At 34.3% G+C, this 25,086-nt stretch overlaps 1 protein-coding gene across 10 annotated transcripts in view; it reads right to left on the bottom strand.

Annotated features, from left to right (window-relative positions):
* Positions 1–25,086, bottom strand: part of CPEB2 (cytoplasmic polyadenylation element binding protein 2) — a 70,935-nt gene that overhangs the window by 22,020 nt on the left and 23,829 nt on the right. For 4 of the 10 annotated variants that reach the window (XM_064584292.1, XM_045881465.2, XM_045881468.2 and 1 more), the window contains one exon: positions 18,896–18,946. The exons of 3 other annotated variants lie outside the window; for them this stretch is intronic. In XM_064584292.1, the coding sequence (XP_064440362.1) occupies positions 18,896–18,946 (51 nt within the window). Of the gene's footprint in view, positions 1–11,187; positions 11,212–18,895; positions 18,947–25,086 lie in introns of all 10 variants that reach the window. 3 more of the 10 variants (XM_064584291.1, XM_045881467.2, XM_045881464.2) reach the window with 1 other exon arrangement.

Below are 25,086 nucleotides of genomic sequence, written 5' to 3'. Positions count from 1 at the left end.
GCAGTTCCTTGAGAAACTTAAAAGGTAGTAATGGAACATTCAAGGAGCTCAAGAAAGGAGTGGGGTAAGATAAGTATAAGGGAAGTCAAAATATTATTGTAACACAGTGCCAAAGAAAAATGTGATAAAAGTAAAAACAAACAAAAATAGGAGCCATGAAGTAACAGTGTGAGATGTTAAGATAATCATTTTAAAAAATGACAACTATATTCAAGGACATGCATGATCTTTGAAGGTAAGCAATTTTAATAAAGTTGGATGGGAGCCATGCTACGTACTGTAGAGTTTATTATAAAGACATCAAAAGAAGATGATTCTTTAGAAGTTTATTAGAGAAGGAAAAAGAGAAAATAAGAATGCAGGGAAATTGTTTTTCTTTCAAGATGGAATGAAAGGTTTTTTTTTTTTGGATGAGGAGACTATGCACAGAATCTATAGCATGTGCCTTAACATGTACAAGTAATATTCAACATTAAAATGTCATTAATATATCATCTTGAAAAATACAACACATAATGATACAAGTGATATAAACAAAGACAATGTGAAATGTGATGGCCTGTGGAGAACTGGGGTTGGGATGAGAAGGAAGGGGGTTATATGTTTGTACTGTAGTTAGCTGGGTGCTGGAAGTCAGAATCTGAAGTTTCTAACACCAAAAACAGGGAGGAAGATCCTATTTGTATAGGAATAAGGAATTATTATACAGATTCAAATTCAATTTAAATAAGATGTTCTGAAAGATGTCCTTGTTCAGAGTTAACTTTGTGAATATTAATTTAACTTCTCCAATACCTTTGCTATCAGAAATAAGGACCAATGTAAAACAAATGTCAATAGTCTGTGTGAACAACAAAAAGAAAGCCCTTCAAAAGTATTTTATCTATTTCATTTAAGAAAATAAACCTCATCAAGATCCATTACAAACAATATTGTGAATAACTGGTTCAACTTCTAAGGTTGGACTTTATAATAGTTTTAACTATAACAAATAAATTATAGTAAATAAAATAACTATCAAAAATCTATAATCTATGTCTAAAATCTAGTAACCAAGGCTCAGCTGAACAAAGGATGTAATAGAAAGTCTAAGAAACATCACACACTGGCCATACTAACAATTTTCATTGCTAGGGGTGCCTGGGTGGCTCAGTCAGTTAGGCATCTACCTTCGACTCAGGTCATGATCCCAGGATCTTGGGATCGAGTCCTGCATCGGGCTCCCTGCTCAGTGGGGAGCCTGCTTCTCCCTCCCCCTGCCTGTGTGCTCACTCTCTCTCTCTCAGACAAATAAATAAATAAAATATTAAAAAAAAATTTTCATTGCTAGAAAATCATGACCACTTTCAAGAAGCCATAAAAATTATGGAATTAAGTACTCATTTAAAAGAGGAGTTAACAGAGTATACATCAAAAATTTCACTTTTTATCTTGCCAATTATCTTTCCCTATAACCTAAATTAATATGGCTATAAAAGGAGAACCACTAAATAATGACATCTTTCATGTGCAGTACACTTTAAACATGCTTTGTAAGAATGATACACACATATATTTAGTGCCTGAAAATGACTGGCAATAAAGGTAAAATTATATATGCGGGGAGAAGTAAAATTTGATTATAAAATGATTTGGACTAAAATACCAATGGTTTTCAACCAAAGGTAACCAAAAATTACCTTTCTCTTTTTTTGCTCTGAAACTAGGATGTATTTTCAGGTTCTTACACTTCAAAAGACTGAAGTTGAATGATAATGAAAACACAATATAAAATTTGTGGGAGGTAGCAAAAGCTATATGTTTAGAGGAAAATTTCCATACTTAGAGAAATCAATTTATAGTTTTAAATGCATATTAGAAAACAAGAAATGCTTAGATAATCCTAGTTTCTGCCATAAAAAGATAGAAAAAGAATAGCAAATTAAATACAAAGAAAGTAGGATGAAGGAAATAAAAAACTAAAATCAATGACATAAAATATAGACTAACATGAAAGCAAATCAACAAAGCCAAAAAATCGCTCTTCAAAAACTTATAAAATTGATACACCTCTAAGCAAAGTTTTAAGCAAAGTTTATCAAGTTTATTAAGAAAAAAAAAACTCGGGGTGCCAGGTGGTTCTGTCGTCAAGCCTCTGCCTTCGGCTCAGGATCGGATGGAGTCCCACATTGGGTTCCCTGCTCGGCTGGAAGCCTGCTTCTCCCTCTCCCACTCCCCCTGCTGTGTTCCTGCTCTCGTGTGCGCTCTCTCTCTCTCTGTGTCAAATAAATATTTTTTTAAAAAAACCCCTCAATTTACCAATACTAAGTATGGAAAAGGGGACATCAACCAACACAGAGTCTATGTACTTTTAATAAAAGGCTACACTTCCTAACTAGTTTTACAACCCTGATAGTAAAACCTGGTAAGAACATTACAAGAAAAAAAAAAAACTACCTTCCAATATCCCTTATGAACATAGGAGGCAGAAATCCTAAAGAAAATACTGACAGATTGAATCTAGAAATATACATAAATGGAAAACACATCATGATTAAATGGAGTTCACCCCCAGGAATATACGACTGAGTCAGTAAAGCATGCCACTCTTGATCTTGGGGTTGGGAACTCGAGCCCCACGTTGGGTGTTAGAGTTTACTAAATAAATAAACAAATAAATGGAAAAAAAATTTTTTAAAGTATAGTGATATAAGATTAAAATTCTGCTCTTCTCTCTGTTCAAAAGACAAAGTTTTCTTAAATTGCTGGTTTGCACTTGATAAAAAAAGAGTAAGCAAAAAAAAAAAAAAGAAAATCAGTTACTGTAATTCACATTAACAGAAGGAAACAGAAATATCATACAGTCATTTCCACAGATATCGGAAATGCACCTGATAGTTCAACAGCCATTCATGATTAAAAACTCCCAGGAAACTAGGAATAGGAAAGAATTTCCACAATCTGATAAAGAGAATTAAAAACTCAGAGTTTGCATCTTCAATGATAAACTATCAAATGCTTTCCCCCTGAGGTTTGGAAGAATGTTCACTATTTCTATTCAAATTATTTTGAGGTAGATGATTTTCAGATGAGAAAAATAAAGTGTCAAATACTCGCAAGGAAAAAATAAAGCTGTTCCTGCTAAGAACATGATTTCATACGGAAAGTGAAATTCAAAAGACTCAAACTACTAGAAATAAGTGCATTTAGCTAGGGGACAAATACAAAGTCAACTTACAAAAATCAACTTATTTCTAGATGATAGTACTAATTGGGAAAAAATTTAAAATAATGCCATTCCTTATGTCATCAAAACTCATCAAACAGTAGGAATGAATTAAACGAAAGGTATGTAAGACCTTTACACTGAAAACAAAAATTCGCTGAGAAATTCTACAAGACTAAAGGAAATGAAGAGAGAGAAGAAATCAACATGTGAGATGTAAATTCTCTCCAAATTATAAATTTAATACAATGTCATTCAAAATCCAAGAAAATTTTGTCTTCTAGAAATCTCAAGGAAATTCTGAAATTTATGATAAATCAAAGGATTCAAAACAGTTTTTAAAAATAAAAGAGGATTATACAACCTGATTTCAAGACATACTAGTTAGCTATGATTATTAAGAATGTAACACTGATGTTAAGACAGGCAAACAGCTAACTGGAACAAAAGAGAGTCCAGGAAGAGACTCACAAATTTACAGTCACTTGATGTTTTTCAAGGTTATCAATGCAGTTCACTGTGGAAAGGGAGATTTTTTTCAATAAATGGTGATGAACCAATGGATATCCAGCTGGAGTGGGGAAAAAAAAGGAACCTTGATCCCTATTCTCACACCATACCAAAAATAAATTCAAGACTTAAATGTGAAAGATAAAACAACAAAGTTTCTGGAATTTCTTCATGATGTTTGGGGATAGGCAGTAATTTCTTAGGACCAAAAGGCACTAATGATAAAAGAAAACAACTGGACTTCCATCAGAATTAAATACTTGGCCGCTTATCAAAAGACAGTAAAGTGAAAAGGCAAGCAACTACTGAAAGTAGGACAAAATACATAAAGAACTCTTCTTAAATGAAATGGACAAAAGACTTGTATTGAATTAAAAATGGGCAAAAGACTTGTACTGAAATTTACAAAAGAATACAATGGATGGGTTATAAGCATATGAAAAGGTGCTTCAACATCACCCTTAGTTATCAGGAAGATGCAGATTAGAACAATAATGAGATGTCACTTTCATGCCTATCAGGATGGGTAAAATTAAAAAGCTTAACAATACAAAGTCATGAGTATAAAACTGGCAAACGAGTTGGTAGTCTCTAATAAAGTTAAACATACATTCACTCTATGAACTAGCAATTCCACTCTTAGTTATACATCTAAGAGAAATGAGTGCTTATGTGTACACACACACAGAGAAAAGAAAAAGGGAATAAAAATGTTTATGGTAGTTTATTATAAGAGGTCCCAAATGGAAAACAACTCAAATGTCTGTAAATATTTGGGAAAGAGACAAATTGTGGTATACTTATACAATGATTCTATTCATTAATAAAAATAAATAACTACTGATAGTAATTTCAATTCTATCTTCTATACAATCTTAACATCTTACAATTTCCCTTTGAGACTGAAGTTTGTTAAGTATTTAAAAGCAATTATTTATGAAATTTTCAAATGTCTTCTTCTTTTAAAAGAAAAACTGGATATGGTTGTTCCTAAGGTTCTTACCATAATAATTAGAAGTGTTTTTTTCCTCCAGATAAATAATCTTAAAGGTGAGATTTCCATGCTGTTAAAACCAGCAACAACGGATACTGATTAACAAGCCCTACAGTCAAAAGAATTTTAAACTATAATTACTGTTGCACTGTTCGAAGGGTTAAGGTTTTTTTTTTCCTACTTTTTGAAATCATTTGATCTTGGACATCAAACACCTCATTTATATTCTCTGGCTATTGTTATGAAACTCTTGACTCAAAATTCTTGCCCATACTATAAGGTAAGAAGGATGAACTGTTATAAAGAAATCCTACTTTAGTGATTCTAACTTAAAATGTATATACATCCATATTTGCTTATAATATGTATGTCTAAATATACATACATTTATAACACATGCATGTACATAAACATGAAAATTAATACAATGCAGATGAGTTATAACCAAGATCAGAGTGAGATTCTTTTTTTTTAAATTTTTTTATTGTTATGTTAATCACCATCCATTACATCATTAGTTTTTGATGTAGTGTTCCATGATTCATTGTGCGTAACACCCAGTGCTCCATGCAGAATGTGCCCTCTTTAATACCCATCACCAGGTTAACCCATCCTCCCACCCCCCTCCCCTCTAGAACCCTCAGTTTGTTTTTCAGAGTCCATCGCCTCTCATGGTTCGTCTCCCCCTCCTATTTCCCCCCCCTTCATTCTTCCCCTCCTGCTATCTTCTTCTTTTTTTTTTCTTAACATATATTGCATTATTTGTTTCAGAGGTACAGATCTGAGATTCAACAGTCTTGCACAATTCACAGCGCTTACCAGAGCACATACCCTCCCCAGTGTCTATCACCCAGTCACCCCATCCCTCCCACCCCACCCCCCACTCCAACAACACTCAGTTTGTTTCCTGCGATTAAGAATTCCTCATATCAGTGAGATCATATGATACATGTCCTTCTCTGATTGACTTATTTCGCTCAGCATAACACCCTCCAGTTCCATCCACATCGTTGCAAATGGCAAGATCGATCAGAGTGAGATTCTAACTAGAAGTTATTTAAGAGATTTACAAAGAATGTGATAGATTTAGATAGAAAAATGTAGACAAGAAAAAAGAGGGGACACTCTTTATAGGTAGAAGATACCTGCTTGAGCAGAACTACAGAAACATTCCAGAGGCCGTATCAACGTAAAATATAGAAAACTGGAGACATTCTTAACTATGTGCTCAAAAGCCCTACTTAACAAATGCAAGTAAAATACCTTACAGTAAGTTAGTCACCTAAAATGCACAATAAAAATTTTAAAGGTAAAACAGTTACAATAAAGATTATAGAGGAAGTAATAAGAAATGAATGACAGATGGAGATGAAAAGAGTCTAAGATGGCTTCCCTGCTGCCAGGGCTCTTTAACAGGTAACCCAAATCCTTCTAATATGAAGGCAACATTTTAGGATCTACATTCCTCTAACAAGACTAAAAATATACCTTCTACCAAAACACAAAATTGGCAAAGGTTTTAGAGTAAGAAACACAGCCATTACCACAAATATGAGCCTCGTTTGTTATGGATAATTAAGATTCAAATTACTCATTTCGAAATATTTTAATAAAAGGGATTAGAGAATGCTTGAGACTTTTCTATATTCCCATAAAAAATGTTTACTCCAACCAATAATAAAAGTCACATGATGAGCTTCCTAAACTGAAGATGGGGAGAGAGACTAAATTATGAATAGGATGCTTGCGTGACAGGACGGTTGGCCCCGACACCCGGCTTCCTGGTGTGGGCAGGTCTGTGCTGCACACATGCCTGGAGTCAGAGGGGTTGTAAGCAATTACTAACTTTACTCTGGTGGCTGTTAATATGCCCAAATCATTGCTACACTGACTTTTCAGATTTTGACCTTATTTTGGAAGCCCAGATTAAAGAAATTTCTCAACACATCCAAAGGGGGAGGCAGGAAAGGAGAAGAAAACATTTGACAAAATTAGAAATGTACAAAACGTACAAAATTTGAATCTAAGCATAGTTCTTTGATCTCAATGCATTATCCTGTACTTTCATTTACTAAATGTTGTTCTAAAAAAAAAAACTATATAAATTAAGGATGAATATGAATATTCTTCCCATCTTCTAAGACCCTAGCAGTCACTCTATTGGAGCAGAAAAATCTACCAATGTGATGGCATGGTTTTTATTTAATATGAAAGGATCAAAAAAACTATCAAAACAACAGAGGCAGATCCAAGACTGAACTCTCTCAAGCACCATCTGTTTAATCCGATAGAATCACTGAGAAGGCATGCTTTCCCAAAGAACTGAGGAAGAAGCTATAAGGTACCCTTCCACCTAAAAAGATTTTGCCCCAATAACAGGTTCATCCTTTTCTCAGAGAGGATGGCTAAGACATTTAATTTTAATAATCAATTATAGCCTAGTATGTCTTTGTAAATTACTTTCTGGACATAATATATCTGATAAGTTCACTAAAATTTTGTTTCTTTTAGATACTGGTATGGCTGGGTATAGGTGTAGAGTAGGTACAGTTGGCCTCTTCGAGGAGGAGGGGTAAGCAAATTTTTTTCTGTAAAGGGTCAGACAGTAAATATTTTAGACTTTGTAGGCCACACTGTTGTGTGTACTGTTGTAACTACTGAACTCTGCCATCACTGTAGCTCCAAAACAACCAGACAAAAAGCGAACGGGCATCGTTGTGTTCTAATAAAACTTTGTTCAGGGGCGCCTGGGTGGCTCAGTCGTTAAGCGTCTGCCTTCGGCTCGGGTCATGATCCTGGGGTCCTGGGGTCAAGCCCTGCATGGGCTCCCTGCTCCGCGGGAAGCCTGCTTCTCCCTCTCCCACTCCCCCTGCTTGTGTTCCCTCTCTCACTGTCTTTCTCGGTCAAATAAATAAAATCTTTAAAACAACAACAACAACAAACTTTGTTTATAGTTTGGAAGTTTGGCCTGTGGGCCACAGTTTGCTGACCTCTGTCTTACAGTATTACTCTGGCTTTTTTTAATTTTTCATGCTTTGGAGATTTTGTTCATTCTCTGACAGTTATCAAAAGTATTTATCAAAGATGAAGAATTTCAGCCTTGACTTCATCATAAAAGGATTTGATAGTGGTGATATTTAGGGGGTGTACCCTTACTCTGGCTACTTCACAAGATTAAGAGTCAAACAAATTTGAATCAAATCTAACCAAATCAGAAAATCCTGGGTCAATTTTAAAGCAACACATGGTGTACTATATTATTAATAATTCCTTGTTTATTACAGTGCATAAATCTAAATAGCTACACAGTATAAATATATCCAACCTCTCTAACTGAACTTCCATAATTTCATTCCCTTTTAAAATAATTTCTCCTATTTCATTCCATATACAATCTATTAACTCAAAGCTTTGGGATTACCTGCTACAACAGATTGCATTGTGATGTTTAGCCCTATCAACTAAAACAGGGTCTATGTCTATTACTTAAAGTATCCTATATATTTTTGTTCCCTGGGAGCACAGTAGCCCTTTAATCCTGTACTACAAGGATAGATTGCAATATAAAAATATGTGAAGTGGAGAGAGAGAATTTAAATTATATTCCACACCTCACTTCACACTCCCACCCTAATCCAACCCCAGACCAGTGTGTTCACTCTTGGAAAGAATGGAAGAAACGTTGGACAATAAATACAAAAGATAGTTTTCCATATATTAAAGTCAGCTCCCCATATGAGTCTCCTCCTTCCCAATCCTGGTCCCCAGGCAGCTCTGAAGTAGAACTTTTTATGGTTCCCAGGGTATAGAGATACATAGGACTTGGGGCAGGTCCCAGCTAAAAAACAGGGAAAGAAATATTTGCTCTTCTTAATTATTCCCAGTATAATTAATTTTTGAATATTCCTAAAGTATATTTTATATATTTATATCTAGAACCAGCTTGATTTAAAGTTCTTCTTGACATTGTTAAGGAAATTAAAATACATGAAGTCATTTTGGTAGCAATTTGGTCTGACTGCAGTCAAGTGGGAAATCTTTTAAATGAAAACAGCTCCTCTATGCCTGGGTTTAAATGTGAGTCAAAGGTGGCAAGTAAGAACAAACAGTTCTTCCCAAACTGCTCTACAAAGTCAAAATGCCCTGTGAAAATAATACTGTTCACCCACCATTGCACTGGTAAAGAGCAATGTGTTATTTTTGGTAAGAATTATATCAATTCATTGTGACACATCCCACATGAGCAGTAGATCTGATATGTATCAGACTTTTTTTTGTTTTTTAAGAAAAATGATTAAATAAAATTAATTGATGCAGTTCCTTTGATGGACAAAATGTTAAACATGAAGCCCATACAAGGGGGATCTTGGTAGTTATAAGGTTAGCAGTGTGATAATGATATTGTATCTAGCGTAGAAAGGGGAAAAAATGAGTGGAAAATAGGAAGAGAGCCAGGCTACTTCTAGTCCTTTCTGAGTCATTCCTTTGGTATGTGTGTGGGTTTCTTTCTTTCTTTTTTTAATGTTATATTACTGTGTTAAAGTACGCTCAAATTCAAATAAAACCTCTCAATAGGTATTTCTAATAGGTCTACTTTTCATCTGGCCATCAAAATTGAAATTTTAAAAGCAGACTCTGACTATTCAAAGAGGACCAACTAAAAAAATTACTAATTCCATATAATTTGAAAGGAAAATTCAGGCATTACCCCTCCATGTTAAGCCAAGTAAGTGTGACAACTATCAATTCCATCCTAAAGAAAGCTTCTCCAGAAGCCTTAAAACCATGTGAGTCTTCTTTCTTCCAAAGCTGGCAGGCAGTTCTGAAGTAGAGGAAATCTTTATATCTCTATCCTCTAGGAGCCATAAAGAATAGTAGCAAGTTCCTATCTGAAAGCAGAAAATTTTGCTTTTTCTTAATATCATAAAAATAGTCTATAATTACTGAATTGAGATAAAAGAAGATAAACAACATGACTTTCTGATACTGTGCTCCTAAGAACTTCCTAGATCATAATATTTATGTTGTAGTATGCCAAATTAAACATAAGTTACTAAGGTTAAAAGATGAAAAGTGTACAGAAGGAAAAGATCCTAAATTAAATTGCTCTAGTTTCAAAAATACCTAAAATCACAGCTTGGTAAGTGGGTTTTTCCAAAAGAATTGAAGCTCCATATTAAAATAGTACAGTGAAATAAAATAAGACAGTCCATAGATGTGAAAATAGGTACTAAAATTCTAAACCTTCCCCCTCTTCTCAGTTGCTAACAATAACCTTTACAAGGTAATACAGCTTTAGTTTTCTGAGTTTTGAGTTTCTATATCCTATAATTTTTTAGTCAGAAAACTAAAGAACCAAGAGATTCAGTCAAGCATTTGAAGAAACCAAATTCCAAAAATGAAGTTAAATTCAGACAATGTGAAATACAAAACTGGAAATACTCCTTAAGAATATATAATACTTGTTTCTGTCATCAGTGGTGGCAGAAAGTTTGAGCTTGTTTGTTTTCAAAGCACACATACTTCATGACTACCTGAAAAGAAATTGAACCACGGGCACATATTTATAAAATTTATCAAAAGGCATTATTATTACTGTCTGCCCTCCATGGCTCAAAGGAGGTTTTAGGGGTCAAAGAAAATCCTTTTTTATTCATTTTGGTACTTACAACAGCTATTTAAATATCATGATTATTGCACACTTAGAGGATAATCTAGTTGTGTAAAATTACTTTTGCTTCTTCTCATCCCATCATCTACTTTGCTCCCTCCCGGTCTGCACATGAGAAAGAGAAGCCAAGTTTAAGCCACAGAACATGTCAGCTACTGTCCAAAGAGGTTTAGTAGTCCAGCCTTTCACAGTCCTCATTTTGTCCGGAAGATAGCAAGAACCCAGAGGGGAAGAATGGTGCGGGAGACAGAGTGTGTGAATGAGTGTTTGAGTGTGCCTACTTGGTGTAGAGAGAGGGAGAAGGAAAGCATTATATTCTTAGAAGACACAGAGAAATATTAGCAACATGATTTCTACACATCAGTGTTAACAAGAGCCTATATGGTATTTACTTTCAACTGGGTCAGACATAAAACTAAAGAGTTGTAAATTATATACCAGAGATAATCAGTTACAGATTTAGAAAGTAGAAAAATCATACTGCATGTCACCTTCACTAGTATTTATTAAACATATTTCTTAAGCAAACTATAAATAGTAGCTTTATTTTAAAAGGTATAAAAATTACTTTAAACAGTTAAAATCTGGACAGTTTAAAAGACATTTATTAAATAACCATATTAGTATGAAAATGTGCTTTAAAGGTTAAGAGATTTAGGATTCAAAACTTTGACAAGTGCGCAAATCAAAATATAACTTTTCTGTGAGTTTTTGGACAGTGCAGAAAAAAAATCTAGGCTAATTACAGTGGTGATCAGTAAAACCCAATTAAGAACAGTTATACCATAGCAAACAGAAATGAATTACCTCGTCTTCGCCCATAACTCCTTGCTGCATGTAAACAAAGGACAAATTGTAAAATGTCAGAACTAAAAACAAGCCCACCCATACAAATACTTGTGATATGAAAAGCTAAGTGGGCATCTGGTAATCAGTGCTACTTTGTTTTAAGAGCTAGGACAAAGTCACTGTATAATATCTGTATGGTGTTTTACCATTTACAAAGCACTTTTATTATATATATATTCTGAACTGTACAAAAAATGAACAGGAAATAAACCATTTATTCTCATTCATGCTCAAATTCATGAATAAATATTTCTTTCATCTGATCAGGATAGTAATGTTAACACCTTACAGTTAAATAGCATCCCAAATAATGAATGGAAAAACCTGAATTAAATCCTTATTTTCCTAATTATAAAGAGTGATACAGGAGATACAGTCCAACAAATAGCTATTCAAACCCAATTCACATTATACCAAGCCTTGTGTGAAGAAAGTATTGGCAGACACAGAAGAATGAAAAGATATAACAATGTTAAACTGAGACTCTGAAGCCTATAGAGCTTAGATAGAAGGTAAAGAACTTAATCCATGTTCAAACTTGCTTAACTGAAGAAATGACTAATGATACACTATAGCTAACAATGCTTTCAATCCTTCTGGTACATTTTATAATCTGTAAGTGTTTATGTCTCTATCTCTGGGGTAAGAGGGATTCAGACACAAATTATTATTAGCATCATCATAGAATAGCACATTGGTTCAATACTGTAAAAGTATAAAGCAGAAAAGTATTTCAATCTACATTACTAGAAGTTTACATAATTCCTTAGGGAGAAAAATACTGCAATTTATTCTCCATAAGAAATTGCCAGTTTGATAAAATCCACAACATATTTTTAAATAACTCCTCCCCCCAAAATCTGAGTATACAATGAGTATTTTTACCCTGGAATTAATATAATATGAAATCAAAGCAGTAGACCAAAACAAAAAATGACTGTTAAAATCAAGATTTTAACAAGTTTCATGAATTTTTTAGGCCTGGGAAACTTTCTGAATAAATCTCAAATCAAAATATATATTGAAAGTCATCAGAAATATAGTTTCCTCCAAAGTACAAAGCAAAAATCAAAAGAAAATGTTTCACATCACATCATTAACTGCATTCTATTACAGAAGTTCTACAAAATATAAGGCTTTAACATAAAGAAGTATGTCCACAGGTGAGAATAATATAGCATTAATTCCCCTATAGTAACAATGGGAAAAACAAACTTGTCAACCCTTAGTCATTTACACTTCAAGAAGTCAGTCAATAAATACAATGCTTACAATGGAGTCTTTTATAAAAAAAAAAAACAAACTTCATTTGTATCTTTGCCTCTCTATTGTCTTTATTTAGCTGGAACTACTGCACATTTAACCTTTTCGGTAGCTCCAATTACCTCACAGCCTAGCAGACTGACTGACCTGTACATTAGCTTATATGTAAACTTACCTGTGTGTTTGTGTGTATATATATAGCTTATATGTACATTACCTGTATATATTATATATAGCTTACCTGACCTATATATTAGTTTAGGGTAAGGGTAGGGGTGGAAGTAACATTTTTGCTGTGGAAGTCTCCCAAGACTTAAAAAAGCCTTAAAAAAGTCAGGGTCTCAAAGAGATGGGAGACTTACTGTGGAAAATCTAAGAGCAATTTTAAAAGAGCTAACAAGAACAGACCACGGAGGAATCAATTCACTGAAGTTTTGATAGTTGTATTAAGTGAGGAAATGGCCAATAGGCCCCAAACAGTCACAACACCAATCTTAGGAGTTAGACTTCCTACTTATCTCTAGGCATGATCTAAATGGTATTAATCCAGTATAAATTTGCTTTATGGGATTTCATTCATGGGTGTACAAGGTGGATCATTTATAAAGCAAATAAAACTATTCTCATCAAGTTTAAAGTCAAATTATGAATTATACTGAAGTAATAACACGACAAATAATTCTTGACCTACTAAGAAAATTAAAGACATCATAACCAGTTTATATTCTTAGCCGTTATATTCTTTGCTGAGGTTATTCAATACTAAAATAGTCAAAATATGTACAAATGTTCATAACATCTTAGGTTTCATCTCATTCCTAGGCTTGAACACATTATTTAGAAAATTTCTCCAACTATCTCATACCTGAGGAATTTTAGAATCCTGTAAAGAGCTATTCCACTTATTTTTTGGACAACTCTCAAATTCCAAATCTCTACATTACCAAAAATAGAACTGACTGCAGATGAAGCTAAACCATGTGAAACATTTCCCATCCCCTGTCATGGAAATAACCAATCTGCTACCATCACACTAAACAATGGTCTGTGTACTCACTTTCCTACCAGTGTTCTTATGGGAATTTCTGGGGTATGTTCCTCTATAACTCTGATTCAGAATTATGAAAAGCCCCCAGTAAGAAAAGAAAATCATTAAATTATTATTCGTTATGTTTTAATTAAAGAAGACTTCTTTAAACATATGCCCCTCCAAACTCATTTAGAATATGACTTAGAAAAAAAGGGAGCAATTTTTGTATAAAAACTATCTAGAATATTAAATTTCAGGTACATAAGTTTTATAAAGCATTATAAAAAAGTACAACTCATTCAAAAGTAAGGAATTGGCTATTTAACATACATATGTAAATATATATGTGTATACATGTATATGCATGTATGTTAGATTATATATATATTTTTTTCATGGAGATAATAAGGTTGTGAAAAAAGACCTTTTCTATACAAGTGACTTTACAATTAATTTGGTCCTGGGTTATCAATAATCTTATTTAGGTTCTAACCCATAAAAAAGAAATAGGAGGATTCTGACATTCATTTTGGTGTCTTTGTGCCTTTATATATTGGCTCTTAGCTACAGCTGTGGTACATGAATTACTGCAGCTGGAGGAAGAGATGGGTAAACATACTAAATTAGCTGGAAATACTTAGGTTAAAGTTCTCTTGGTGTGAAACTAAAAAAATTCTTATTTCTTGCTCTAAGAAGCCAAAGCCAGGGAGAGAAATATACCCCCAAATCAGAATCCTTTTCAAGATCCAAAATAAATCTGTTATCTACTCCACTTACTTCCATCAGCATAAAAAAGAACTGATTATGTACTCAAGTTTCCTATTTTCATGACTTAATACAGTACATTTAGAATATCTGCCCTCAGAAACACAATTCCATTACTGAGTTAATTTTCTTAGTTAAAAGATAAATATAACTTCTCTCCTCCCAAAAAGTAGAGCAAGCTCTTGATTACAAACATGGCTGCAAGTGGTTAATCACAGCAAATTTAAATTTCAAATTAGTTTGCATCACCCCATACTTCTGCTATTTGTTCTCCTTTTGAAAAGCCATATGTTCTAATAAAGATATAAGCTATTTTTCCTTGGGAGAGGGGTGAGAGGAACACAACATGATCCAAATAGAAACAAATACTTGAATGATACATCATTCTGAATTAGTTCTCACCACTACGAAAACAGGGTGGCTCTGTTTTATTTCGTTCTTTCCTAATGACAATAAAATATGTCAGATTTATACACTTATAAATATAAACATTCAGGCTGTCAATCTAATTTCAGACAGTATTTAACTTTTGTTTTTTAGACAATCTACTCATTCCTATATAATGTAACTTCCCTAAAGTGCTTCCGGATATTAAACTTGGACTCTTCTACAATATTATTCAATAGTGGTGGTCTCCACCAGTCAATTCAACTTGATTTCTAGTTAGATTGAGGGACATGGTGTGTTCAGAAACAGGAGCCTACTTGCAGTCGTATTTCTATGGCATTTTTTATTGTTTTTTTTTTTAATCTATACAACTTCCCGAGACACATAGATGTGGGATTATACCTCTTTTTCTCAGAGTTAACAGAGGCTCAAAGGATTTGCCAGAGATATTTCACAGTTTTATCTTGTCTGACCAACTTCCTGACCTTTACCCCATTCCCTGTTCATTTCTTACAGGAATATTTCAAAGTTTAACTATAATGTCAATTGACCAGGAAGGCAGAATCATGAAAGCTTTACAACATATGCCTTATCTGCATAACAACTGTAATACTATTTATGTATTATTTTTTAGCAAATGGGCTCAAGCCTGGCACCTAGTAATAGCCTAGTAACATCACAGATTTCTGCCAGTTCTGTGTTTTCTAAGTAGTCATGCATTTATTTTAATACGTATTTGTGTACCACTAAAGTCATCTTGGGTACCACAAGGAACATGCACACCATACTTTAGGAAACACTGCCCAAGAGAGTCATTTTGCTTTTGACCCAAATTTTCTTCCTATTATAGTTCCTTCCAAATGGGTCTGGTTTGGCTTCCTGCAATAACATAAAACAAACCTTCTTTGGTCACTATACATAACTTCCTTCAAATACTTGAAAACACTGGTTACATCTTCTTTTAATTTTATATTCTCCAACACTTTCTCATCTATTCAGAGGACATGAATGTATTGTTTCAAAGTCATTTTGTCACCTTTCATCATCACCCATTGCCACAGCTAACTCTTTTCTTATAGGAACTGTTCTAAACACTTTACATGAATGAATTCCCTCACTTCTCAAAACAATCCCCGAGGCGGGCAGCATTTTATCTACTTTTGACATAAAGAACCTGAGTCAAGTTGAAGTTAGGTGAACTGTCCAAGTCACACAGAAAGAGCAAAGTTGGGTTTAAACCCAGATAATCTAGCTCCAGAGTCTGTGGTACCAACTATTGTTTTTTCTTTTTTTAAGTTCAATTACCCAACATATAGTACATCTTTAGTTTTTGATGCAGTGTTCAATGATTCATTAGTTGTGTATAACACCCAGTGCTTATCAGATCACGTGCCCAACTACTGTTAACTATTGCTAAACCACCACAAAAAAATACTGATGTATAATTTATTACCAAATATTGATTTTCAAAGTCAATAATATTAGCTATGCTTGCTGGTTAAATAATACAACTTAATCAATTGTTAACAGTGAGTTTAAATCTGTGATATACTAAAAAATAATAATTTTAAAAGTCTATGTATTGAGATGCTATAATTTCTTTCATCAATAATATTTAATAATAACTTAGTATAGGCAAAGGCTTGGTATTGATATCACTTAATTCCCACATTTCCTAGGGAGACAATATGCTATGAATATAGTTAAATTACAAGAATTAAAAGCAGCTCAAGGAAAATTTCCCCTACTTTTTATTGCCATTTGCCTACTTCTCTCTTCAATACCTTAGATGTCTACAAAACAATTACTTAAATCCTTAATACTGAAATACCTCCTTACCCTATAAATTCCTGCTTCTCCCTTAACAATGATCCCAAATGAGCAGAATAATTTTTCTTCTCTTGGATCAAATTGTCCTTACTGACCTAAACACATTTTGATGTCCTAGTTTCATTATCTTTTCTCCCCCTAGTGCCTTGCCAGAAAAAGTTCAGAATATCCAGTAGAGCTTACTGTATCGAGTATGTAATGTGGCCCTAGAGTGGCAGGCTATGAAGAGTGCTCACATAATGAAAAAGCAGATTTGTCCAAGATTCAACTCCTGACTAAAAGAAAATATTCTTGTGATATTCATCTAAGTGATGAAACACTTCTAACCTAACATCTAGGCTATTTATCAAGGCTGTAGGTGACTGATGAAATCAATTAATTTACTAATATTTAGTGTAACCATGGGGCACCTTGGTTAGGTGTCTGACTCTTGGTTTTAGCTCAGGTCATGATCTCAGGGTCCTGGGATGAGCCCTGCATGGGGCTCCTGCTCAGTAGGGAGTCTGCTTGTCCCTCTCTCTCTTCCCCTCACCCCCCAGCTCATGCTCTCTCTCTCAAATAAATAAAATCTTTAAAAAAATAGTAATATTTAGTGTAGCTGAAAGTGTAAGTTGTAAAAACAGTGCAGCTCCTAAGTTCTTTGCTCACATATAACTGATGTATTCCATTGTGATTACAATATACTTCTGAATTGCCCTAGTGTACTACGCATAAAGAAATCTCAGAACACCTGTGAATGATCGAACATACTGCCTCATACAGTACCTTCCTTCAAATGGATCTTAACAGAGTATGAGAAATATACACGTTCTATTTTTCTACTGAATTGCTTTTTTTAGAAGTTATAATAGAAATGTGAATGATTTTTATTACATAGAATGTCCCAAAAGAAAATTATTTAAGGAAGTCAGGGTAAATATATAGTTTATTGTTACCTAAACACATCATTATTTTATAAATCACGTCATGAAGATAAAAATTATGATCTATTTTCAGTTTGTAAACTCAATTTCAACACTGTAAGTTTTAGTAACAGATTTAGAGTTCAGAGACTAGCTACTGAAATGGCTTTTTTTTTTTTTTTTAAATTCCATGGTAGAGAAAAAGTTGACTGAAGAAGCCCTGGAATGCGATTTCTAGTACCTGTCTGGTCAAAGTCCTACATGTAAGCACTATAATTCGCTGAATTCATGCATGTGGCCTGCTGGACCATTGTAAGGTCTAGCCCAGATGTAGCCTCAGCCTAGAGAGCACAGTCAGGCCCCAGGGTGAGAACTTTGACAATTCAACCTCTAACCATCCTTCAAGATCCTAACAGATAACCCAGTGCCTAGACAAAGCTGGCACGTGGTGGGCAACTCAATATATAACAATCCAATGTTAAATGAACCAATCAATCACATCACCAGACACTTTGCTTCTTCAATTTTTCTCTCATTCCAAAATCCTATTTCCCTTGACAATCTCCCAGGTGGCCTGGACTTTATTCCCACTTTTCTGTCACTACAGTCTTTACTTAGTATTAGTTCACATGGTCGAGCTTTATACTCGCTTTTTTTAGACTTTGTTCCCCAACTTCACTGCCATCTGTTCTTAACAAAGCTTTAGTTAAAATAGAAGAGCCAAGCCATTCTAATTATATAATTATGTATTTTAAAGTAAGTACTATCTCTACTCTTCCTTCTTCCTACTTCCCTCTCTTCGTCCACCCTCTGATTTAAAAATACCTTTGTGAAGGGTATTTTCATCCTCCACGTCTACTCCCACAGTCACGGATGTGCTAAGTACTGCCATTCTGAATACAATGTTTGTCCAACAGAAAGAAAACAAACTTTAATGAAAGTTTATTTATCCTGTTTCTAACTCTGGTGAAGTTCACTGTGAAACTTCCTAGTCAGAATAAATTAAGTTAGTGTGAGCACCACATTTATATAGAATCACTAGTATATTCATTCCCTGGTTAACATAAGCACAAGTACTACACTAAGTAACAAGTTCTATGCACTTTGCAAATATCATCTCATTTAATTCTCATAATAAACCTTGAGATTGTTATGCCCATTTCATAGATGGTAAACTAAGCCTCACAGAAATTACTGCACAAGGTCTCACCATAAACTAGAAAGCCAGTATTCAAACTCAGGACTCTCTCCAAAGTCTGCGATCAATGAATTAAATCACACTGTCACAAATACACTACAATGACTGCTTTGACAGCCAGAATATATTCAAACTTGTAATTCTGCTTTCTGTACAGAAGTTGTAGTTTTATTTTTATACTTATAAAATAATTAACTTCTGTGTATGGGGAAGGTAAAGAAAACCATGTACTCAATCATATTTATTTATATGAGTCAAATTGGAAACGTAAAATGTTTTTTTAAAACTTACCATTTAACATCAACAGATTATCAGTTCCTGGATGTGGATAGCTCAATCGACCTTTAAAAAGACAGGAAAGGTAAATTTGAAGACTATGGAGCTACTTGAAAAGCAAAAAAAGGGAAGAGGGATAGGGAGGAAATTACCGAACATGGCATATTTTTTAAATTAAAAAAAACATTTCTTAACTCAAAACATATTAACCAAAATCATCTTTGAAATTTGAAAGCAAGACACAAAACAGCTAACCTTAGTTCCCAGATCATAAGATAAGAGCACAATGTGACTTAGGAGCAATGCCTGGAGAATAAAGCCTATTTGTTTTTTGAGATGTAAAAATAATGTAGGTATCCGGGTCCTCCAAACTTAAAATAGGATGTAAACATTTTTTAGTATTTCCAAAACTGTTTATAATTCTCTCCACAGCTTTCTTTTTCCAAAAATAAAATCTGAAGAAAAGGAATTTATATTCCTAACCAAAATACAACCAAAATATTAAAATAAAAAATGAGTACCAAATCTCATCACAACTTGCCACTTAATTCAATATGATTTTGTATATAGTTGTATTTAAATAAGGATGTTTGATGAAAACGTCTTCAACATATTATTACAAGTGATATTGCAAATTTAACCTGTTCAAAGTTTACAAGCGATCTAAAAATAAAAAAAGGAAAATATTAAAGCTTAGGAGCATAGTAGCCTAGTATTTCCTTTGAGCCATTCTTCATTTAAGAGTTTTGCACTTGATACATGCAGAAGGGACAGCAGTACTGCAGACTGCCGGGGAAAAGAAGAAAAGGCATGTCTGAACATACCGTGAGGCTCCTTCAGCATTTCTACATCATAACGCTTGTTTGACTACCTGCCAACATCGAGGATGATCATTGTTTTTAGCCCGTTAAAACAGAGGATCTTCCTCTAATGCCTGAATCTCTGATGGGCTATTAGAAAGGTTCATTAAAATCTATTGAGAAAACGACTAAAATTAAATGTCTGTGCGATAGAACATCAGCAGCTTTCAGCACAGCCCTTTAAAGACTCTGTGACAGCTTGGGATGCGCTGCCACCAGAATAGTGACCAATAAATATCCGAATGAATCTGACATGATTAATAAGGAATACAGATTAACTGCATCTATCTCGACCACCTCAGCAACTGTAAGACCCCGTATTACACCCAAACATTCCATACAAAACACAGACTGTTGGGTTTTAATTATGAAGCTAAAGAATTCAATCATCTGCCAATGAAGGAAATAATCCAATTCTGACATTAAAATATATATATATTTGAGCTATAGATTTATACATATACTAATACACACACACGTACGTCATCTGGGCTCTAATTTAACTGTAGCAGATTCAGACTCAAAGTGGTGAAACAAAACAAACGTTACTGTCCTTCAAAAGACAATTGACCACCTCTTATTTACTCCTGCATTTCATGCAGCATGACCTCAGTAGACTAATAAAGTCATCATACTCTAAAAACATGCAAATAAGTTTATTGTTGTAATACCTTAGGATGGAGTGAGAAAGAAGACAGCATGTACAAAAGGCAGAAGATACAAAGAGAAAGCAGACCTTTTCTAAACTGGATTTCAACAGCACAGAGCTTTACTTGTCTGAACTATCATAGCTTATTCTGGAAATATGCCTATTTCTAAGCATCTTGTTGCAGGTGACTAAATTTAGAGAGCAATTTAAGGCCATGAAAAATCAGTTATTTTTGACTTGAGATTGAAAATCAAGATCCCTATGAAAGTGGTAGCTTGTATTGCTATATCTACTGTAACAAGTTCATTAAATCTTGTACACCTACAGTGTGTAGGATGCTAAGGACACAACTATGAGTGAGTCTCTGCTTATGATGTGGTACGAAAGACAGGAAGAAACAACTTCAATAAAATCTGCCATGTTAAAAGAATCATGTACAGTATGCTATATAAAAAACAAAGGAGTATTTAACCAACCAGGGACTCAGGAAAGACCTCCTAGAGAGGTAAAACTGAGCAAAGCCTTAAGCCAGGTTCCACTCAACTTTCAACTGCCACGTATTTATCCTCTAACAGGTTCATTGTTTGCTTTACCTATCCTAAGACAGACACAAGTAAGAAGATATTTCCATTGCTAATAGTCTTTTGACTTCCTGGCTCTGAATGGACTTAAAAGGCACACCCGTTATGTAAAAAGTTCACAAGGTAGACATCTATTTACAGGATGTATATTTGCATATATGTTCTAAAATATAATTCTCCAAATAGGAAAATCTCTCAATATAACTAATCAAATACTCCAAAATGAAATAAGCAAACTCAGACTCATTTTTCAATTATCTAATCCCTTTTCCTCTACCACAGCAAAATATCAGTACATCTTAAGACAAGTAACCTTTCTATTTTACCTGGGATAGTATTAAAATTACTTTCACTAAGAACATGATAATTTATAGAAATAACTAAAATTTGAGGGCTTACTCCATGCCAAGAGCTTTTCTAAGTTCTTTACAACCAATTATTTAGCCCTTATGGACATCCTGTGAATTAGGTACGATTATCTTCTCATCTGAAGGTGCAGACGCTGTACCACAAAAGGTCACAAAATTTGCTCAAGGTTATAGTGCTGGCATATAGCACTAGCAAGACATGACCCTGGGCAGAATGGCTCCGTGCTCTTACTCATGATCTTATAATGACTTCCCAGTTGATAAAATAATACAGAGAAACATATGTATGGTTAGTTATAGGGCAAATTCCTATCTTAAATCCATTAAAAGTATTCACAGAGTGACTATGTAGTATATTAGATAACTTACACTTTAATACAGAAAAAAAAGCAAATCACATTGCCACAAAACCAGTTTCTCCCTATTGTCTAGACGCCCTGTGGCGCAGAGACTGCCAGTTGTACATTAACCCCTGTACATGTCAGTAACAGAAACCCCAAATCCTACCAAGGTGCAGGGCTGCCCAGGGTAAAAAAAAAACTAAATTTCCCAGCCTCCCTTGTAGTTAAAGTGTGCCCATGGGAGTAAGACCTAGCCAATGGGATGTAAAATAAAGCTGGTGTGTGCAGTTTCTGGCAAGTATCCCCAAAAGGGAAAACCTTCCCTTCCTTTCCTTTTCTGCCTGCTGGAATGCAGATTTGATCGCTAACCTGAATCAGCCATATGATATTATGAGGCCACAGCCAGGTGGCAAGGACAGCAGAACAAAAAGACAGGTGCCTAGATGCATGAACATCACCATACCACTTCTAGGGGTGTTATATTTTTGTAATAGAAAAAAAAATATCTTGTTTAAGCTGCTTATGTGTTTTCTGTTGTCCCAGAAGAACCTAACCTTACAAAATAAAGCCCTCTAGTCTAAATTTGTGCAAACTGAATTTTAGGTAACCAGGTTATTATTTATTATTGTGAAAATATGATATAATAATTTCATGATGGTTTTAATATATCTATAATTAGTGGGTATCTCCTACTCTTGGCACTTCTTTTACATTGATACTATGCAATTTAAAAATAGATAATTTTGAAAAACATATTTATTCTTAGGTGTCAGTAAATAACTAGAGAACATACAGCATCTTAAAATTTGTCTTATTAGTCTATTATGATTTTAGTTATCTGTATAATACATATATATAAGAGGCAATTCATGTCGGCCATTTTAAATGTATATTCAAGCAGCAAAAAACAGGAATTTGATGACTGCATCCAACTTATCACTTAAGATATAGATGAATTACCAATTACTAAAATAGAAAGCAAAACGGTATTTAAAGACATGCAATAACTTAAGCTAGCATTAAAGACTATTTCATACATATTTAAGTTGTTTCTCCAAATTACCTACCTACTCTGAATAAAAATAACTTATAAAATAGAGATGATAAAATAATGACACTTATGTCACTTCTCTTTGGATTTAAACATACTTTTACAATTGCAGAAATGTGAATCAGAAAGGATAAAATGAAGCAATCACTTTCTTAACATCTGTTAATGTTTGTGTAGGCTCAAGTTGAAAGCCTCCAGTAAAAAGTAAGCTCTAGTACCCCATTTGCTAAAGCATCATATTTCCCTTCCCAGATACCATACACTCTTGGTTTGCTCTCACTAGCTACTCCTGAAATGCTCTTTCCTATGTCTCCCTCCTCAACTTTTAAATGGTGAGGCCCCAGCATTCACTCCTGGGACTTCTCTTTCTATACCACCCACCTACATGCTGTTATCTACTACCAAAGCTTCATACATCATCTCTAAGCAGGTGACTCCCACATTTATACCTCCAACTGCAACCTCTCACCCCATACTTCCCCAGAGTAGCATAGAACACAGTCTTCCTTTCATATGGATGCTTATCCCCAAACCCTGGGTTACCCCTACACTTTATTCTGTGTAATCTGTGTACAAACCAGTCAACAATTCCTGACTGCTCTATTATAAACACAGAGCTAGATTTGACTGCTCTTCATCAGCTCCTTCTTGGTTTCCGGAGCGCAAGCCATCCCCATCTCTTCACAGAGTATTAGAATAACCTGATAGTCTAGTCTCCATTCAGCAGCCCGCGTGATCCTTTTAAAATCTAAATCAGTTCGTGTTCTTCTATTGCTTAAAATCCTCCCACGCTGGCCGCTCATCCTCTAACCATTCTAACCATGCTGGCCTCTTTGCTATTACTCAAACTTGGGCGTATTCCCATTTCAGGATCGATTTCCTCTTCTATTTAAAATGCATTTGCCCAGATAGGACCAAAGCTTGTACCTCTCGCTTCATTCAGGTGTTTTAAGAGATGCCATCAGAGAAACATTCTAAAATAGCAGCTTCTTTCTTTCTCTATCTACTTGACACTATATTTTTTTCTTCATAGCACTGGTTCTTTTTGTCTCCATCCTTCCTTAAAACAGAAGATCCATGAGGAGAGGACTTGTCTTTTTTATTCTCTACCGTATCTCTAGCATCTAAAACAGAGCCTAGTACATAACAGGCCCCTAAGTATTTGCTAAATGGATGAATGAAATATCTCATTGTATTATGTGACCCTGGAGCTCAATCGAAAGCTTACTACTAAATATGTGTTTGTATGTGGGGCATAGGAAGGACATTCTCTTGGTAAATGGAAAAATTACAGAGTAAGTGTTTATTACTTCATTTTTAAACTTCTTAAGAATGGTAAGGAGAAGGAGGAAGACAAGTCTTGCTTTTTGCCCTTTGTCAAGATAAATTTTTCCCTTCTCCACAAATATTTTTTTTAATGAATACATCTAAAACATGACCTCCAAAGTCCCAATATTCACAGTTAATGATGTCAACCCATTACTCATTAGTGATGATAAAATTATTAAAGAACAATGTCACACATTCTGCCAACTTCTTTTAACAACAAAAAATTTTAAATCACATATTAGAATCATAAAGATATTAGGTTAGAATTAATATTAAACCAAATAACAAGATAGGCAGTATGGTACAGCAGTTAAAAGCACAAACTCAAGAGTCCAACCACTTTATAGCACTGAAACTCGGACAATTATTGTTAGTGAGCCACCAGTCACCCAGCTGTAAAATAAGAGTTAATATCCACACCTTAGCTGTGAGAATGACTTACGTTGATACATACACGTAAAGTCCTCAGAGCAGTGTTTGGCATGTATCAAGTGCTTAGTACGTGATATGTATCATAGGTCTTATATTGTGTGCATATGTGTGTGTGTTTATTATACACATGAACAAGTTATACAAATGAAAAGATCTAACACTTCCTTCTCATATGCTTTAAATATAAAGCATTGTTTCACAGGTTTGGTCATCTCTTCTAATATTTTTTCATTTTCTATGTTTTACCTTTATTTCCAAATCAGTTAGAAAGAAAATGGTTCACAGGAAGTCTGGTAAAATCCACTTAGAATGTGGTCATTACCAACCTTGAATAACTCCAATCTCTGTTCAGATCCAAGGGGCAGGACAGTCATTCCTGACCTCACTCCCAAATCTCAATGCATGCCTCATAAAAGCCTAAGAATAAGATCATACAAATGCAGAAAAGACCCTTAGATCCAAAGTACCAGATCCCAAGAGAGCAAAAGAATCATTCTTTAATAAAAGCCATCAATCTAAGTGAGTTTCCAGGAAAATTAATCTAGTTAACTCACTCTTAAAGCAGGGTCCCATTATAAGTTTTTTTCACTGAATT

The sequence above is a fragment of the Mirounga angustirostris genome, unplaced genomic scaffold, assembly GCF_029215605.1.
Source record: "Mirounga angustirostris isolate CCGP_5_RB_7025 unplaced genomic scaffold, mMirAng1.0.hap1 SCAF_2, whole genome shotgun sequence".
NCBI classification, from domain to species: Eukaryota; Metazoa; Chordata; class Mammalia; order Carnivora; family Phocidae; genus Mirounga; species Mirounga angustirostris.
Note: the sequence above shows the minus strand (reverse complement) of the source record. Positions and strands in the feature narration are given on the sequence as shown.